This window comes from Parasteatoda tepidariorum, chromosome 3 (genome assembly GCF_982258835.1).
Source record: "Parasteatoda tepidariorum strain Cologne lab strain chromosome 3, Ptep-v5.0, whole genome shotgun sequence".
Classification (NCBI taxonomy): Eukaryota; Metazoa; Arthropoda; class Arachnida; order Araneae; family Theridiidae; genus Parasteatoda; species Parasteatoda tepidariorum.
The window spans coordinates 73817985-73838983 of NC_141757.1; the positions used below are offsets into that span (position 1 = coordinate 73817985).

Genomic DNA, 20999 nt, shown 5'->3' on the forward strand with positions numbered 1-20999 from the left:
TATTAAAATATAAAAATCCATTCATAATTGTAACTTTTACCAATTTAAATATTTGTATACTTTTTAAAATTCGCTAAATCGAAGAGAAATATTTTTATTCGGAAAAGAGACTTCCAACTCAACTATAAACGGGCTTTTTATCCTCCATTAAAGTGATTTTTGATAATCTTTTGATAAGAGTGCATAATGTCATAGATATAAATTAAAAATACTCCTTCCCCAGGTGAGGCTCGAACTCACTGCCTCGGCATTTCTCGCAAGCACTGCAATATAAGTACCGCGCTCTAACCAATTGCGCCACTGGAGACGGAAACGCGAATTCAAATACAGCTGCAATTTGCTCATAAATCTCTAAATATTGAAAATAGAAAAAGAAAAATTACTGCCATCGTCTGCCGACTTAAGAAAATTTCCTCTGGGCATGTATCACCTTCAGATTTTTCATAGCTACGCACTCATGTCTGAAAAATAAAGCACTACTTCCTACTTTATTTAAATTTCAAAGTAGTATAGGAATGATTAAATAGTTTATTTCGATATTTTTTCGGATTTTCCGATATAAAGGGCAAATTAATCACGGTAAGCAAATAAAATAATTTTAAACAAGTTAAGGAAGCAACTTTCGTATGGTTTTGTACAAAAAAGTACGAAATAAAATATTATGTGTAACTTATAAGAATCGAGTTGATATAGTCTCAATTAATTTTCCAGATATTATATTCATTTTATAAAAATTTTATCACAAAATGTGTTGCATGAAATTTCTCAGAAAATTTATAAAAAAGGCAGATGAAAAGTCGATTGCTTTCGAATAAAAAACAACGCTAAATAAACAGTCAATTTTTATAGAAGGCAGATGGAAAGTCGGCTGCTTTTGAATATAACAATAATAAAGTTTAAAAAAACAGCCGACTTTTCCGACTGTTTTCTTTAGGAATTTTATAAGAAATTCTTATAATAACTTTTAAAATAAAAATTTATATAAAACGAACTTAATATCTGAAAAATTAGCTTAATATCTGATAAATCAACTGGATTCTTATAAGTTTCAATTCACATTTTACTTCTTACTTTTTCGTGCATGACCAAATAAATTTAGTAAAATTATTTCATATCATACTTTTTCATCTTAAGATTCATCAAGTCTTTAACAAATTTGCACTTCATTATTTTTTTCTTCAATGTTTTCTCATCTTTTTAAATTTGGAACTGACAGAACAACTTAATATGAGGTCCATACATTTAACTAGTAAGAAAAGCTGATATAAATATGCTTTGTTGTTGTGGTGGTGGTTCATTTACGTCGCACTAGAGCTGCACAATGGGCTATTGGCAACGGTCTGGGAAACATCCCTGAGGAGGATTCAAGGACATGCCATCACAATTTTGATCCTCTGCAGAGGGGATAGCACCCCCGCTTTGATAGCCCGATGACTTGCACACGAAGTCGAGCGCTTTACGGTAGAACAGTTTAACGAGGACCAATACCGCACACCCTTACTCCCTACGCAAACACTAATCCAAGTTGTCACCCACCCGCACACTGACCGCAGCCAGTGATCTGCTGGGAACAGCGTCTTAACGATCAGTCCACTGCGGAACATAAATCTGCTTATCTACTCTATTATTAGCATAATAGGTAGATAGAAACTAAATATAGAACGCTTTAATGTTACAACAGCAATCAAATTATGAGTTAAATGAATAATATTAATTGAATTATATTACAAAAAGGTTTTTAAAAAATTACAAATAAAGAATTACAAATAAGAAAAAGCGATTACATCGTAACAACTTTCCTGGGATTCGGAGGAAAATTTAATGTCAGAATCTGAGTTAAGTTCTCGGAAAAGTGCGCAGTTTCAGTTGGATTCAAACATTTCAGCAACCGGCTCCGCAGCTCGAATTATTACTACGAAGTCGTGCAAGAAGCTGGAAGACATATCGACACTATAAATAAAACTAAAATGCTTCCGTTTTTTTTACTGAATTTGCCATTGACTGTACATTATTAGATTAAGAATAACACTTTTTTAGAAGTTCATCCTATGAAAACAAATCAGTATCGTTTGGCATGATGCTGTTGCTGGAAGCCATTTCATGATTGTCATAATTTACAGAATCGTCTAATTATAGAATCGTCTTCAGCTTTGTTTATAGCAATGACTAATGTAAAACTATTGTGAAGAAATAAACATCTCTCTCGAACGGACTAATTAAAATTTTTAAATGATTTTTAGGAACGGGGGTTAATTTAGTAGTAGATGGTTCAGATTCAGACGAATTTCAGAACCCTAGAACAAACGTTTCTGGAGTTATAAAAGACATGACATATCGTTCCGAAACCGAGGACAGGGAAAATTACTGAATAAACACAAAAGTTTAAAAGAAATAAGAAAAGAGCTTTTGACGTGTTCATGTGGGACGGATTTGACATTTATGAAGTTGTCATGAGCATTAATGTGAAAAGTTGCGTTTCTAAGAAAGAATATATTATTATTTTAAAAAAAATAGAGAAAGAATCCATTAAAATTTTAGATTTGTTGAGAATAAATGAGTGAATTCAACCAAAGTAGAGTATAAAACGAAAAACTTCTCCTGATAAAATTACTCTCTAAAATATTTTTATTTATCGGATACCAAACAAAATGGTTGAGGAATTGAAAAAAGAAATGCGCAAAATTGAAAATCTCGTAGGCTGTAAAATGAAATTGGATGTTACTTCAAAAGCTTCGACAGATGAATTAATAAGAGCTCTGCTTTCCAAATATAAAGTAAAATGATTTAACTTTATACGACATTTATGATTTTTAACTGCATTTTTTTAGTTTTAAAATGATGATCAGAAGATAATCTAAAATGATCTTTGAAGAGTGCATCATTTCTAAATAAATATTTGTCTGAAAATAAATTCATTATAACCATTTCAACTACGTTTTATCGAATGAAATCAAACACGAGTTAATAGGACTATAGAACTATCAGCTCAAAAGTTGCGAAGAGGTTTTTTTTTTTTTTTTTTTTTTTTTTTTTTTTTTTTCTTTTCTTTTTGGTGTGAAAAGCATAGTTTTTAAATTAAACTTTGTATGAATGAAACTCTTATAATTACTGAAAGTACTTTCCGGTTAGCCGGGCGTAGATAAATTAAAATATTTTTTATTTATTTATTTTTTTTATTTCACTTAACTTTTATGTGTTTAACAAAATATATAAAATAAGAAATATTTTTAAAAAAATTGGAGGAAGTCTACATTTTTTGGCGATTTTTCGCTTGCGCTCGGCTAACTAAAATGTATTTTTCTTGGAACTACTTATTAGTCAAATCGTCTCGCATTTGCTCTTTTTCGAATCAGCGTAAAATAAAAACTGCATAATCTCCATTGCCAGAATAGCAGTATTTAAATTTGTCTTTCCTTTTACTTTTCCTCCTTCTGCTAAAACCTGCCACATGCAGTTTTTTCATTTTTTACCACTCATTAAGAGTAGGGTACTTAACAATTTGTCGTTAAGGTAGTATTATTTTTTGAAATTTTTTGAATTATCTTTACTGTTACTAATTCATTTCATTTTACGGTGAAATTTCTGCCCCACTGACATTTAATATATTTCAGATATTTTAGATATAACAATGTCGCGGAAGAAGAAAAAAAATCCTTAAATTTCTACATATTACTCATTAACACTATGGTTGCTATAATGCGAAGGGATAAAAAAAATTAAAAAATTGAGTACACATTTGTTCAAATTAATCGAGCTGATAAAAATAACTATTTCTTAATACAAACATATTATTTATTCATAACTTAATGCAGATGTATGGTGAGGAAGAAAATAATTGAAATAATTATAACGTGCACGTGCATTATGATTTTTAATTTTTAATAACAAGGGAACTAACATTTGAGATAATGGTAATAGGTTAACAACAGTCTTTCTCAACAAAATAGTATCGCTAGTTTCATTTGCAAACTTGTATTTTTCCAGGGTGATCTATCAGATACGCTACGCCTCCACCGTTTAGAATTATTCTATGATTTAGAAAATGCTCGCAAAAAAGAACAGAGGTCCGTAGAAGTCGAAGAACAGTTTGTCATGTTTAAGAAAGTTAATAAAACGAAGGAGTCAGAAGTTGATGAAGAAGAAGAAGCAGAAGAAGAAGAGCGTTTAGGGAAGAAAAACGAACACCTTCGACAGAAGGATGTTGTGTCGATCAGAGCTGGTGAAATCGATAACTGGGTAAGTCAAGATGGTTTATCGTTTCATTAATTAATCATTATTATTTAAATACTTCAGTCAATCATTAGAAACATACATAATGACACAAAAAATGAAGATTTGAAAAATCGATGATAAAAAAAAACAGGAGACAGAAACATACGGCTTGCTGCGTTTCTCTTAGTAAACCAACAATTTATTCACAGGAAATTTTAAAATTAGTTTCTAAATTTGCCAACAGAATACGTTTCCAATAAAAAAAAAGTATTTTAAAATAAAAATTGTTCTTTATAATGCGTCTATATCACTAAAAAATAAAAATGTGATTGAAAATGAGTTTCAGATGAAAGAAAAAAAGCAGGAAGCAAACTTACCGCTATGGAGTAAAAAATAAAAATTGCCTTAAAAATAGATATATTATTATTCTAACAATTAACACAAATCGCTGTGAAGGAAAAACAAATATATATATATATATATATATATATATATATATATATATATATATATATATATATATATATATATATATATATATATATATATATATATATATATATATATATATATATATATATATATATATATATATATATATATAAACTGCTGTTTGTAGAAAGTGCAACACCATGAAAGAATCATCAGAATCAAATGAAATTTAATGCAGAAACGACTTGTACTGATACAAATAAATGATGAAATTTTCAAAACAAAAGAAACAAATTAAGCGTCCGAAATCAGTATTTGGTGCAGCCACCACGCGCTGCAATAAGTGCTGCTATACGACGTGGCATGGAGTCAAACAGATGTTGAATATCTGCTTGAGGAAGAGAATTCCATATCGCTTGTATGCGCAACCAAAGTTCGTCTTTGGAAACTGCAGGACGCGGATCACGAGTGAGACGCCGACCAGCCATATCCCACACGTGCTCAATAGGCGACATATCCGGCGAATAAGCAGGCCAAGGAAGAAGTTGCATGCGTTGTGCTGAACAGGAGCTCAAACCTCGCAGACTTCGAACGAGCTAGGAAGAGAAAAATGACGTCATTTTGACGTCACGTTTCTACTCCTAGGGAAAACCTGAAACCTCGCGCTTTCGAACGGATTTTGCTAACGGGCTGCGATCTTCATTTTTCCTCCCATCTATCGGAAAGCTTTCACCTAACAATTTGCTGGTGAAAGCGATTCGAACGTTCGAATAGGATGCGTTTAACGCTGGGATTAAATTAGATTTCCAATTTCAAAGATAATTTTTACCCAGATATTTTATGATTTTTTATAATCATTTACCTAGATATTTTATGAATATATTTCAGACATAATTTTTTCTCTCACAAATTTATTATTTCATATAATAAATGGATTAAATAATTAGTTTCGGTTTCTAGCAGAACTTATAATAAAATCTATAATAATCTTGCCCGACTTTAAATAAAATGTGAACATTTTTTCTGTTCCAAATTTTTGTGTATTCTTAGCCATAATATGTTTAGTATAATTATTGCCATGTTTTTATTAACTTTTATTTTAATTACCTCGTAATATTTTCAAAATATCTGCAAAAAAAAAAAAAAAGGAATTTTTTTCTTTAAAAAATTGGTGAGTTATGACTGAGATTAGTGCCAAATAAATAGAAAAGATTACTATAACTAAAAATCGTATAAAATTTAAATAAGAATGACTATAAATTGTACGCTTATTTTTAATCCGCTATGCAATTTTCTATCAGAGATTTGAAAGAACTGAAGCTTTTAGAATATGATCGGTTTTGTAATTTTTATAAAGTAGTTGATTAGTTTAGATACATCATTAAGAAGCATAATTTCATTTATTTTCACTTGTCTTTTGAGTTGGGTAGAATATAAGTGGGTAATAAAAAGCATGGAATATGAAGAGCGAAAATTTTTTCGATATAATGGTTTTTGAATTATTATTAAGTTGTAGTTAAATTTAGATGCATAATTAAGAAACATTTTTATTATTATTTTTATTTTTCTGTTCATACTTTAAATGCGAAAATTTCATCTTTTATTTTCTAAGACAAAAAGATATTTTTACTCTTATATCTATCTATAATGCCAAAATATATTCGTCAATTTATTTTTTGAAAAATTATCTATTATTTTTAGGAATAAAATTTGTTAAGATTAAGATTAAAAAAATTCTAAAATCACCTTTTTTAAATTTTTTGTTGTTGTTAGAAATAGCATTAAAAAAGCAATTGAATAAGAAAAGCGTTTTAGAGTTATTTCTTAATCTTCTGTTTGACATTTGATCTTTTTAAAATAATTACTCCTTTAATAAAATGGTAAATAATAAGTTTTAGGGTGGAAAAAAAACTTAAGCATTATTTTCTTTTCTGTTTTGAGATTCTCCATTAAGTATCAGCTAAGTTGTTCTAAAGATATTCACTTATATTTATTTGTTATTATTAAACTAGCGCTATTATGTTTTTATTCAAGTGATACTTTAAATTATCTTAATGTATGCGATTAATTCTACTTCAAAAAGCTTTTTTCGAATTTTTGCGACGTGTAAAAAGAGAGAATTTCTTTTGAATTGCTTTAGCATAATTTAATTATATACAGAATGGTAAATCATAAGAAAAAAATATCCTGCGTCAATCAGAAAAACAATTGAGAAAATTTTGTTCTTAAAAATGTGTGCAATAAAAACTAGTTGATATTTGCATCGAGCTAAACTACTAACACTAATTTGTGATAAAATAAAATCACGAATAATCCTTATGGCTAGATCATTTTCCATTGCTGTACAATGGAAATGTATAACTAAAAGTTCTAACTCCCAAAAGTTCTAACAAAGTTCTCATGACTTGGCACCCTTGTCTTGTGAGTTGGATTCCATAAAAGAGCATAATAAAAAGACCGGAATATAAAGAAAGAAAACTTTTTTAATAAAATTGTTTTTGAATTAATTGTTTTAAAGTTGCTGGTAAATTTAGATGCATAATTAAGAAACCTTTTTTTATTATTTTTTTCCTTAATTTTCCTGTTCTCAATATTCCAAGAAAAAATTATTTATATTTCTAGTCTTATAATTATGACATCGAAATATACTCAAAAATTTGTTTTTTAAAAATTATGTAATATTTTATGAAAAAAAATTGTTAAAATAAACATTAAAAAATTTCTAGAAAAAAATCACGTTGTTTTAAATATTTTGTTTAAAAATTGTACTAAAAAAATTCTAGACTAAAGAAAACTTTTTAGTTATTTCTTAAGCTGTTGTTTGACATTTGAATTTTTGAAAATACTTATTGTTAGTATTACAAATTTTAGGGAGAGAAAAAATCAAGCATAATTGTTTTCTCTGTTTTGAGATTTTTTTTTTAAATATTAGTTAAGTATTAATACTTTGCTAAGTATTATTAATTTTTAATTATTAACTAATACCAGTATTCATTGGTAATTATTATACTAATCTTTTTTTGATATTATTCGAATAATATTTTAAGTTATCCTCATTGATGCAATTAATTCTAATTCAAAAAGTCTCTTACAAATTTATGTGGCACTTAAAACAAATATTTTTCCGAATTACTTTTTCATAATTTATTTACATACACAATGGTAAATGATAAGGCAAAAAAAAAAAAAATCCAGCATCAAATATAAAAACAATTGAGAATATTTTGAAATTGAAAATGTGTTTAATTAAAAGTATTAAAAATACTTGCAACGAGTTAAACTTTAAAAACGAATTTGTGATATAAAAAAAATCACGAACTGCCCTTATGGTTAGAACGACAATCGTGAAATTGTGTAACTAATAACTCTAGCATGAAATTCTTAAATAAAGTACAACTACTTGGCATCCTTGTCTTCTGAGTTGGGTTTAATGTAAGAGGGAAATGTAAGGCAAAAAATTCAGTGCAGAGAATTTTTTTCCAAATCTAGTTCAATATAACACAACGATTGAAAATACCATTTCCAAAAATGAGATAAATGATTAAATTTGAAAAATAAATATTGCATTGTTTGAGTTGCGAATTGTAATTTATTATAAAAAATATTATAAAAAAGAAGAAAATAATGTTTTTCTTGAAAAAATAACTTACAATTATTAAAATGTATAAGTTTGCAATTGCGAAAAAAAAAAATTAATAAAGAGGAATCATAACAAAAAAGAAAGTGAAAAATTGAAAAAGCAGTTTCTTTTAAAATTGTAAAGCAAATTTTTTTTAAGATTATTTAAACTAACAATTATTTAAAAAATGCTAGTTTAAAGTTTATTTCATGCATTCGACCGATTTATTAAAGTTTATTTATTGCGCGTTATTTTGATACTTATTGTAGCTTCAAAACTAAAAGATTTTAGTGTTATAAAGTATAAAGCTACTCATTTTATCAATTGCAAATAATATAAAAAAAATAATAATTATAAATAATAGAAGGTAATAAAGTAATCATAAATATAATAAAAATTTTATAAATAATAAAATAAGTAAAAATAGAAAATTGCAAAATTTTGTGAAATTAAATAACTTTTATTAATCATTAGTTCTTTAAATCTAAAAGCACTCGATAATATACATATAATTTCTAAAGTTTCATAATCTAGTGATAAAATTTCTGATTGACTCAATTACATTTATTTAAAACAAATGTAATTGTGTAAACAAATGTAATTATTTAAAACAAATGTTTTGTGAAATTAAATAACCTTTATTAATCATTAGTTCTTTAAATCTAAAAGCACTCGATAATATACATATAATTGCTAAAGTTTCATAATCTAGTGATAAAATTTCTGATTGACTCAATTACATTTATTTAAAACAACATTCAAAGTATGATTTTTAGAAAAGGTAATAAATAAAGATGTATTGGATTTGTATTATTTGACGTATTATTTTTTATTTTAAGAATATTTCTTTTTTTTGGCAAACTGTTAGTAAATATAGTTATAAGTAAATCGATTCTCTAATAATAAATACAATAATGCAAACAAGTTTAAAACGAATACTACAAATTAAATTCTTGAAGAAAGATCAAAGATTAAAATAAGTAGATATTTATTTTAGACTAAGTATGTAACTGTCAAAATGAAAGAAGAATACATTATCTTTCTGAAAGAGCATTGTAAACTCTGGGATAGAGGTCACGACCCCTAAGCGAAGGGAGAACGATTAAAGGATAAACAAAAGCCATTGGTCACTTTCTTATAACTATCGATACAAAACGTCACTTCCTAGGGGGAGGGTCCCAACCTTTGTTCGAGGGCTGGGATTCCCTTCACCGCTCTCTTCGGGAGTTGCGAGGTTTGGATTTTGTTTTACTATCGGACGGTGGTATAGAATAGACTCCGGGGAATAGTGACGTCACCGTCCGTGTCCGAAAGCTGCGAGGTTTGGGGTCCAGAAGTCTCTAACAGTCCGCGCAACATGTGGGCGTGCATTATCCTGCTGAAAGATAGCTCCAGGGATGCCTTGAAGGAAAGGAACGACTTCGGGCTGTAGCACTTCACGGACGTATCTGTTGCTATTGAGATTACCCTCAATTCGTATCAAATTGGATCGTCCATGATACGAAATCGCACCCCAGACCATAACTCCGGGTGTTCGACCACTATGTCGTTCAATAATACACTCAGGAAGGCAGCGTTGACCGGCATAACGTCTAACACGAACACGGCCATCATGGGTCCACAAATTGAAGCGTGATTCATCTGAAAAGACAACTTGGTGCCAATCAGCTCGCCAGTCTCTGTGCTCAAGAGCCCACTGCCGACGCAGCCGTCGATGATCCGCCGTGAGGGGAATCCTGTATAATGGCACCCTTGCACGCAATCCACGGCGCAGCAGACGACGACGAATTGACGAAGCCGACAATTGTACACCTGTAGCAGTAGACCAATGTGCTGCCAGCTGCCTGGAGGAAGCTGTGCGATCATTCACCGCCATGCGGAGCAGGTGTCGATCATCGCGCTCTGACGTCACCTTCTGTCGTCCAGTGCCTGTTTTTCGAGTTGTTCGGTGCTCGTCGGTCCACTGCTTCCAAACTCGCATCACTGTGGAACTGTTCCGCTGCATACGAGCTGCTATTGCGCGATAGGAAAATCCTCCTTCTCGAAGGCCGATTATCCTCCCTCGTTCAAACTCCGTAAGTTGCTTGAATTTCTTATTCTTCCGTCGTGGAGGCATACTCAGGTCTCACTAAACGTTTGCCACTAACAAATAATCATAGACTATTTTCAACGTCCCGCTACAGCACTTTATTTATACGCTTTCAGCATCAATTCAGAGGGCGCTGCGCGCGCCACGCACGCGCGATGGCTCTGAAACTTTATTAATTTGCATAATATCCTATAATTGACATTTGCTGCGAATTTCATTTGATTCTGATGATTCCTTCATGGTGTTGCATTTTCTACAAACAGCAGTTTATATATATATATATATATATATATATATATATATATATATATATATATATATATATATATATATATATATATATATATATATATATACATATATTGTATAATTATTTCCATACATTTATGCATTTGATCCCATCATTCATCCTTTCTGTAGTATACCTGTTCGACCAAGTAGCCTCCACCTGTAATAAACATGGATTATGAATATTGTTTTATTTACTTGTGTTCTTGCAAAATTTCGAGACATCGAAATAACAGATTTTTCCACGAGACAGACATAACTGATCGCATTTATTTTCTGATACTTAAATTTACTTACGAGTACTTCCATGCATCATTGTTACTTGAGAATAAGCAAGTAAATTAGTACAAACTAATTGTAATTTAAATTTCTAATGAGTAATCCATGGCTTTTAAATGAACACGCATTTTCTTGATTAAGTTTTATTTTGACGCGTCAAATTCAAGAAGGTAAAGCTAATTGTAGGGAATAACAAACATTTTATTTGTTTTAGAAAGATTTGATGGAGCTTTCAAAAGCGTATTATGTTTTGGAACATCCAAATTCTCAAAGTCTCACGTGGAAACGAAGAGTCACTAAGAAGAATTACATTGATAAATTTAGTGATAAAGATTTAATTGAATGGGTATGATAATAATTTTTCATTTTATCCTTTCATAACTATTTAAAGAAAAAGGGTGGGTTGCCTTAAAAAAAGAAGAAAAAAATATGGATAGTAAACATATAGTATTTAGATATCCTAATGAGAATTTTAATAGACGGTAAGCTCCCAGTGTAACACTGATCCTAGAGGTATGTAAGATGCACAAAGCAATGTGATTAATGATTGAAACTGTGGTCAAAATCATGCAGTCAAAGGCAAACCAGAACAACAAAAAAAGGGTTTTATTGATTGTAATTATTGCTAAATCGTAGAGCTTTAATTTCTGTGTGAAAAATGTAGAAAAAAATTTTAAAAAAATACTAATGATTGTCAGATACTAGTCTATCAATATGAAATGTCGAAAAGTCACTGACGCTATATAGATGTTCAATGTTGTTTTATAATTAGTTTCGCTTCTCGGAAGTTATTTCGTACTTAATTATCAAATATTTAAGTTCTGCAGAGAAATAAGATAAGTCCTGAAACTTTTTATATTCGATAATTAGTTCAGGAAATATATTTTATTTATTATTTACTATTTTATTTTATAACCGCAGTTCAACAGCCGACCCAATTTTTGGGTTTACGACTACTAACGCTCAACTCCGTAGCCTAGTAATTTTGAACCCAATCCAGAAGACAAGGGATCAAATATTGGGTGAAATTTTCTGTCGTAGAAGTCTTTTTGATGGAACTTATCTTCCATTTCCGTTAAATTGAGAGGAAAACCACGAAAACCTCCAATTGCTAGCCTCACGGCAAGGGAACTCTAATCCATGATCCGTCTACCATTGAAAATATTTCAAGTCAGCACTGTGGTCGGTGCAAGCTGGATGCGGAATTCATATCGACCAGTCGTCGCTTGGATTCGAACCCGGTTCACTACATTGGAAAGTGAATGCTCTATCCCTTGAGTCATCACAGCTCTTATTGTTTAGTATGTAGTAAAATTGATTTTGTCTGATACAGCAGACCAAGAAGATTGAGTCTTGAAATTATGCATGTTAGAAATTTTTTTAAGCCCATACGTCAAATGCCATTTTTTTAAAGCTATTTTAAGTAATTATTTACAAAGACATCGTTGACACGATGTGTTTGTGTGTCTTACAAAAATACTACTAAACATAATCATATTTTTTGAAAATACTAAATCAGCCTGCGTATCTTCTTTGTGCATTATCAGAAAGAGCATTAGAAATCAGAAATACAAAGTTACTATGACTCTAGATAGACAACATTTTACGGCCCTGTACGTATAAATGAAAAAAGATAATGTATCGCATTATGAAAAGTATTTAAATGGATTATGATAGGAACAAAATGTCTATACTAATGATGTACAAAAACTAAAAATAATAAACAGAAATAAAAACTGAAACAATTCTCAAGAAATTAAATTAAATTTTTTGCACGATTTAAAGAATCAAATTAACTTTTCAAGTGTCGGGAGCGGTGGGAATGCACTGACAAAACGAGAATCATACATATACGCTGTACAAACCTCTTGTTTTAAAATATTGTCTGCACATTGTATTTCATAAATATACAGCTGTAATGGTTTATATCAAAAGTTTTTAACCTGTTTTTACCCTTGATCCACAATCAACACCAGATCAGTTTTGCGATTTGATTTTAGCTTATCAGTGAATATCTATTAACATTGTTTACTATTCACTGGTATTTTTTGTTAAAATACAACACATATTTACTTTATAACTGTTTTATAACTGTACACAATTTTTTTAATTCGCTTAAAAAGTTCTCAAGATACAACAAAATACGCAAAAAGTAAAATTTACATTAAGGAGTCCAAACTTAGGAGCACTCTCCTGGCCAAACTATTGGGACCACATGTTCCAGATTGCTATTACCCCTATATTTTGGGTATCAGAAATTCAAATCCATCGAAAAAAAAGGTATATTTATTCAAAGAAACGTTTTTGTGCATGATTTCACAACTTTAAATATCGTATGCAATTATTAATTAGCATATTTGAGGTCACCCCCTCGAGCCTAGAACGTGAAGATCCGATCATTAGATCAAATTTCTTCTCTTTGAAGTATTAAATTGATACATTATCTAACGATATCATGTAAATAAATGATATCAAATAAATACAAGTGAAGATTACGACAATACTAAGTAAAGATTACGGTTCACGGTTTCTCGCTGTATGCAACTTTGATTTGATAAAAATAAATGGTAAGCAAAGAATTGGTCATAAACATATATAAGAAACAATAACTGTTAAATGCTTGCATATGAATTTGCTGATATTGTGAAGTAATACACGCTCTAGGCATCTCTTTATCACCTGCAATAGTCATTATATCAATGACACTTGTTTTATGTTTGTATTATAATAGAGTTTTGTATCTATGACCTTTGTTTTTTGTTAATTTAACTCAAATGTTAAATTGATAGATAGTCTACTGATACTTGTTTTCTTGTATGTATACCCCGTGACGTGTTAAATTGATACATTATCTATAATTGATACAAATAATTAATACAATACTAAGTAAAGATTACGTTTCCCGGTTTCACGATGTGTACAAATTTGATTTGATCAAAATAAATGACTAAAAAGAATTGGTAGTAAACCTATTTACGAAACACTTAATGTAAACTCCTGTATATGGCCATTATAAATTGCCGATATTGTTAAGTTATACACGCTCTGTGGCATCGTTTTATCTAATGCAATGATCATCATATCAATGATACTTGTTTTGTGTTTACATTGTAATTAAGTTTTGTATTAATGACACTTGTTTTATGTTAGTATTGTAATTAAATATTGTATTAAGGATACTTGTTTCATGTTTGTATTGCAAATTAAATATTGTATTAAGGATACTTGTTTTATGCTAGTATTGCAATTAAATATTGTATTAAGGATACTTGTTTTATGTTAGTAGTGTAATTAAATATTGTATTAAGGATACTTGTTTTATGTTTGTATTGTAATACAAATAGAGAGTATCGCAACAGTTCCGATTAAAAAGTTTAGAAGAATGGGACAGAAGCAGAGAGGAAGAAAGAAAATTGGCCTCCAAGTCTTCTTACAATCTTGATGGTTTGTTAGATGATCAAGAAAGTGTAAGGTGCATTCTTATACATTTCACATTTGTTAGTTGACAGATAACTTCAAGAGTAATTCAAGCATTGAATTTTTTAGAGGGATTTGGAAGACATGTTTCATATTTTGGAGAGTAAAAAGCAGAAGAAACCTAAAATGACTAAATTACGAAAAATCTTAATGTCAGAAAGACCTTTTAAATTTAAAGATGAAAGTCTTGAAGACTGGGTAACTATTGTTCCTAATACATTATGAAATTTCTTTTAACTGTTCCGTATACTTTTATCAATATGGATATAGGGTTATTTCTCATAATTACTATACTATATAAATTCTTACAGATCAATTATTCATGCATATTTTTCTTTTCGCTATCCTGTTAAAAATATTATGTTATAGAATTTGGTAAAAAAAAATTTTACAGGAGAAAACAAAAATATGACAGAAACACTAAATTGTAAAGAGTTTAGTCTGGAAATTCACAACATCAACTAAAAGTTTCTTATTAGGGTTGCTAGAGGTCTCCACTGTGACTAAGACTTTAAAAAAAAAAAAAAAAAACTTTCGAGAATATGTTGTTACGATAATTTTCCCGATGAGTCGATCCAAATTACCCAAAAGGGTGACCTCAAATGAGCTAATTATTCTCCGGATTTAGATTTTCTAATCAACAAAATGTAGGGAGTACAAATGTACCAAAATCTTAAAAATACGGTGCTAAGAGCTTAGGCAGGAGGGTGGTTAAAAATTTGGTCTCCTTGATGATTATTTCACTTTTTTATATTTTGCCCTCCCAAAGAAATTTTATGTTTAAATTTGTATTTTGTAAGAACTATTCTTTCGATTTCCTTTGCACTTTATTATTGTAAAATATGTAGGTTAAATTAGCGTAAAAATATGTTTACCTTGCAATCCACCGAATTAATATTTCTGAAGTGATATGAAACCACGTGTTTGTTTTGTTTATCTTATTAACATGTATCTTATTAACATGTATCTTATTAACATTATTATTCATTATCTTATTAACATGTTTTTATTGTGATAAAATAAAAATGTAATAATAATTTTGTAAATTTGAGTAGGATAAAGCTTTGATATCTTATTTTTTTCTACTCTTTGATCAAGAGGTTCCTTCAAGAAAACGGTTAACCCAAAGGTTTCCCCAAAATATATAAGGTTATACGTATAGCCCTTTAATAAAAAAAAGTCATTGAGAAGGACAACAAATAATAAATCGAAAAATTTGGAATTATTTTAACTTTATTTATTACTCGTGTATGTGCTTTACAGTTTCGTGCATGATTTCGTAGTGTTAGTAAATATAGATGTAATTATTCACTTTTTTATTTTTTAATCCGTATGAAGAACGCATATTCAGCTAGTTTAGTTATAAAGTATATACTAACGTGAATGTGGTATTTTTAAGCTAAAACTGAAATATCTATCTAAATTTATCCTATTTTTAAAATAATTTTAGCTACCAATTAGAAAAAGGCTGGTTAGAAAATTTTTACTTGTTTCCTAATTTTATATAAGAACTGGAAGTGTTAAGAAAACAACCTATTTTGTGAAAATATTTGAAGTTAAAACAAATTTAACAGTGCAGTCTTCACTTTATAATTGCTTCTTTTTTCTTCGTAGACTGAAAGTTATTCTGAAGATAGTGAGGGGCCAGTAAGTATTTTCTCATAAATGTATGTATATATATGTAGGATGATCATTAATTAAGTCAATCAAAACCAATATATGAAAGGGTGGCAGACATGGTCGAGTGTTGTGGAGCCACGCAGATAGCAGTTGAAAGGCAAAAATATTTTATTTAGTTTCAAACAGTATATTCAAAACATTTTCCATCAGGCGGAGCTCAAATTTGCACTCCAAAACTATGTGCTTAAGTTTTTATCCTAGGGAAAGAAGCGAATGAATTTCCCTCTATTTTATTATATTTTAGGGAAAAAGGGAAGTCTTAGAAATGAAATAGGTTGCGCGAGATTCCCACAAAGAGTAAAGGGGGAAATGTCTTTACTTTTAATTATGCATACCAGAGCCAAAAATAGATTTAAGAACAGGATGTGGCTTTTTAAAAGTATGAGAAAGTGTTTCGATTAGAATAATTAATTAGGATTTGTTTTATAAAAAAGAAATAACATAAAAAGATTAATTGAAGTTTTTTATATTACATATATAAGGCGTTTAAGAGAGATGATGACAGAGCATCTTCTTGTATATTGGCTTATCTTATAAGTATCATACAGAAACTTCAGACTTTCTGAGATTTTTCATATTAAAAATTTTCTCTTAAAAAACACAAAATTAAAAATGATTAATAATAACAAGAAAATAGGTTTAAAATCAGGTATCAACATTTCTACAGAAATCCCTTTTTATAATGATAATAAAAGTAAATATTTTTAGGTGAGGAGCAAAATAAATACGGACATTTGTAATTTTCATCCACACTGTTTTCTTGGTAAACAAAAAAATTCGATTTTTTTTTTTCAGATTTTTGACCCACAAAAAACAATCAACAATATTTTATAGCTTTCAATCATTCACAGTCTTATAAAATGCACAAATATGATTCCATATTCCATAGTTTGATTAAGTAATCACAGGTGGATAATGTACTGAGTGCAAAGTATTAAATGGAACGAACACATAATTTTTTGTCCGATGATCGGGTTTTCTAATGATCGAAGCATTAAAATGCAATTAAATGTTTCAAGGGAATAACTTTAAAAACCTGGAAGCGAATTCGAATTAAATGTGCGAATTAGTATGTGTTGACAATACAAAAACAGACAAGAAAAAAAGTTTTTTTTTTTTCTTTTTTTAATGAACATAACTTTTTTTCCGACGGATTCGGATTCGATTCTTGACCCTAAAAATGGGGGGGGGGGGTAACCACATTCTGAAAAATATTGCCACTATAGTTTTGTCAAGAAAGAGGTAAAATAATATCGTCTTTCGTCTTCGCAATGTTAATTTCACTTTTTGCACATTATTCCATGTATCTGGAACTATTCAAGAGAATCTAAGAACTTATGCACCCAATTATAAAACTCGTTTATTGAAAGATAATTCCATGCAAAATATAATTTTATAGAATAATTTATTAAATTTAATAATCGAAAAAATTTTAGAAATCAAGGTATGTAAATATTTGCTTCATTCTGATCTTAGATATTTTGGTAATTTACCCCACAATTTAAAGAATAAAGATGAAGTAAAATAATGCTTGTATTTCAGGGAGCAGATGAAATTGAAGAAGACGCTCTTGATATGAGTGAGAAAGAAGATTTTCAGGTATATCTGATTGCTTTTCAATTTCTTAGATTGTTAAAGGTAGTTTTTCCCTCAACATAAATCATAGCTTACAACTGTTTTAACCATTGAAATCCAATTGTGGAACTTAGTGAAAGAAAAAACATGTCACTCCTGGTGTAAAATACTCATGAACCGACGAAGAGAACTAGCCACGATCTAGCTTCCTGTTTCAGGTCTTCATTGTTTACAAAAAAAATTTCATCCAGAAATGATTCTTACTGAAGAGATGTTCATCATCTGAAACAGACTTACATTTTCATTGTATTTTTAATAAATGCATTGATATATTTATTGCGATAACATTGAAAAACAACTTAGGTACATTGGTATCCAAAAGTTAAGATATGGATGGTGTTTTCTACACTAGGGTGCACTGTAAGCCCTTAACTGCTTATACTTCCGGGAAACTGTTTCTGGTGTATCTGGTATACGTGTATTTGTTACCTGATTTACTTTTTGTGCTTGTGAAAAAAATCGTTATATGAATCGTCATTTAAAGACCTGTTATTTCAAGTCGTAAGAATCGTCATTTGAAAAAAGAATAGTTATGAAACACTTTTTACCTTGTTAACAATATACCAACTACGAAATTTAAACCTCAGTGATAACTTGTAATATGAACTTGCCAAATTTCTATTATATATCAAATATAAGAATTTACATTGAAAATTGCATTTATTAAGTAAATATTTATTTAAAATATGACCTTTAAACAAAATTTAATAATTTATTTAACAATCCTGTGTGATATAAAACAAAGTAAATAAAGGCAAGAGATAGGCTGAATAAGTTTTCGCCAAACTTATCTCAGAATCGCCAAGTTTCGTATTCACTTTTAAGTATTTCCTTTTGTTTTGTTCAAAATAAATATTTACCTATTTCTAATTGTATTTCATTTTGATTCACCAATACATCAGATCGTTAGCTTTTTAATCCTGGCTCGTTTAAATTTTTTTAGTCACTTATAATATATCGCTTCAAGTTCAAACCGTTTATTTACATTCATAATAAGAAAATCTAATATGCGATCTTTCATACGTTTTTGAATCTATAAATGTTATTTTTTTCTTTATAATTCTTGAGACAAATTGATGAAATAATTAGTTTCTGTTGTAGAAAAGCTAATGGGAGTATGCTTACAAAATTTAAACTCTGAATCGTTTAATATGATTCATTTTAAGTATAAAAATATAAAACAGTATTTCAAATTTTCTTGAGTGTTCAGTTTGTAGAATCTCTACTTAAAGTAAATCGGAACGATGGTAACAAAAAAATTAAGGCCTGATACTATTCCAAATCCTTTAAAAATTCCTCCAAAAAAACTGAAATGGATAAATTGTCCAAAATCAGGATCAATTTCAGATGAGCTTAAATCTAATGTAAATATAAATTTACGCATTCTTCTCCATTTGCTTAGTTTTTTTTTTTAAATTTTATAATTATTAAAAAAATCAAACATGTGTCGAAACTTTTTCTATCTAGTAATGAATATTATTTTTCTCGTAAATAACAATAATAAAATTTTTACTGAATTTGTTTAAGTTTTAAAAAAAAAGTTTCCGAAAAATAAAGTAAATCGATGAAAGCAAACACGTTTTTCTGCGCACGTATTATCCTAGTTGAGATTAACGTCTTTTGTAGCAACAATAAGTTGACAAATCTTGTAGCTCTTCCGCATTGGTGAAAGTTTTTGCTCCGAAATGGCGGCTCTAACCTAAGCCACTAAAAGGAGCCCTTGAGTAAGATAAGTTCGTTAAAGTTGAGCCAGCTGATCGGCGCGAATGTGGTGGTGATTGACCTAAGACTGCGATATTCTAAAGCCAGTACCGTGTCGCTAACCTGCGTTGCACATGGAATATATGACTTCTTCCTAGATCTTAATTCTTTTCACATTTCAACTTATCGCTCTCGACTTCAGAACACTCTTTATAGGTAGGTACTTGGTATTACTATACTAAACACGCGTTTTGTAACTAATCTAATCTGTTGGCAAATTTTTAAGTTGACTCGAAAATTATGAATGAAATGTGCTTGTTATTCAATCCCTAAGAGCAGATTGAAGCTTAAACACACCACACACATATATATATATTCACTCACTGGTCACCTTAACCAGGATGGATAATTACCGCTGTACTAATACGCAAAACCTAAAGTGATTAAGTTGTTTGTTTTAAATAGGTTGGTGAGATTGCTGAAATTTCTAAAGAATCTGAATTTGATGAAGAATCTACTATATCCGAAATATTTTCTTCATATGAAGAATTTCATCCTTATAAGAATCCTGATATTGAAGATGACTTGAAAGTCGAAACGAAGAAATGGAAAATTAAGATCCCAATTTCCAATTAGCAAAGTCAATAGGCAATGTAAAAATTTAGGGAAAGATATGATATTTCAAGACTAATCTGAATATACCTAAAATATGGGTAAACATTCTTACTTTTACGAATAGTAAAGCTCTATATTTAACTTGCATAATCGTTTATTATTAAACTCTTAATTAGTACAATTTTTATAAATAGCTTTAGTAACTAAATGCAGATGTTATCATTATCTATAGATACGCTAAGACAAAACCTCAACATTGAACATTGACTTCGTGGACTAAAGTCCTGACAAATTTTTCAGGTTTCTAAAATTTATACTGAGCAAACATTAAAAGCACATCGCTAGTGGAAAACAAAACCCTAAAATGTTTCCTCTTTAAGTAACACAAAAACGGATATAACTTCATGTTTTGTCACCTTCTGTGTTGAGCTAAAATTGCAGAGTTATGGAGTTGTTGTCACTTCGAATGGCACTTGGGCAAGGTCTCCAGCCATTGGTGAATCAAGTCAGGTAGGTGCGTCTTTCGTTTGACAAGTAAGCTCCACAAGAGTAAAAGTACATCCTAGCTCAGAACCTCAAGGATAGATGGCAGCACCAGTCATTCGTAAGGGGTCACTTCCTCAATTTAAACATAGATCTAAAGGCGAAGGAAATTTTCTCTAGACCTTTGTACTAGAGGTACTGTTTAGCGACCGACCCCCCAAGAGTTCTTAGGGTAGTCGAGGATTGAACGCGGTGAAACCGGGGCAGAGTCTGATTCTCTAACCACTGGGTTACCACGGTCCAACTTATAGAGTTTAAATCGATAACCGCATATCTCCAGAAGAGAGTAACTCCTCCGAATAAACAAAGGCGAAAACAGAAAGAAGAAAAAAAATACTTTTTTTTACATCTCAAAAGTATTGAGAACAATTTGAGCATTAATGTTAGTTAATTAGTTCCTAGATGGCCTCACTGTAAGACTATACTAAA

General features: G+C 29.8%; 1 protein-coding gene across 1 annotated transcript; it reads left to right on the plus strand.

Annotated features, from left to right (window-relative positions):
* The first annotated feature begins 2492 nt into the window (after positions 1-2492).
* On the plus strand, positions 2493-20218 carry LOC107441756 (uncharacterized). Its single transcript, XM_043045297.3, has 8 exons — positions 2493-2774; positions 3985-4236; positions 11134-11265; positions 14264-14386; positions 14466-14594; positions 16011-16043; positions 17619-17675; positions 19878-20218. Exons 1-8 carry the CDS (start codon positions 2649-2651, stop codon positions 20046-20048), a joined length of 1023 nt encoding a protein of 340 aa, XP_042901231.2. The 5' UTR covers positions 2493-2648; the 3' UTR covers positions 20049-20218.
* The last annotated feature ends 781 nt before the right edge of the window (positions 20219-20999 follow it).

Bases quoted from the DNA above. Each gene is read 5' to 3' on its own strand.
- LOC107441756 (XM_043045297.3), top strand. From the start codon at position 2,649: ATGGTTGAGGAATTGAAAAAAGAAATGCGCAAAATTGAAAATCTCGTA. The intron at 14,595-16,010 runs GTAACTATTGTT...TTTTCTTCGTAG, and splicing joins ATGAAAGTCTTGAAGACTGG to ACTGAAAGTTATTCTGAAGA. The intron at 17,676-19,877 runs GTATATCTGATT...TGTTTTAAATAG, and splicing joins GTGAGAAAGAAGATTTTCAG to GTTGGTGAGATTGCTGAAAT.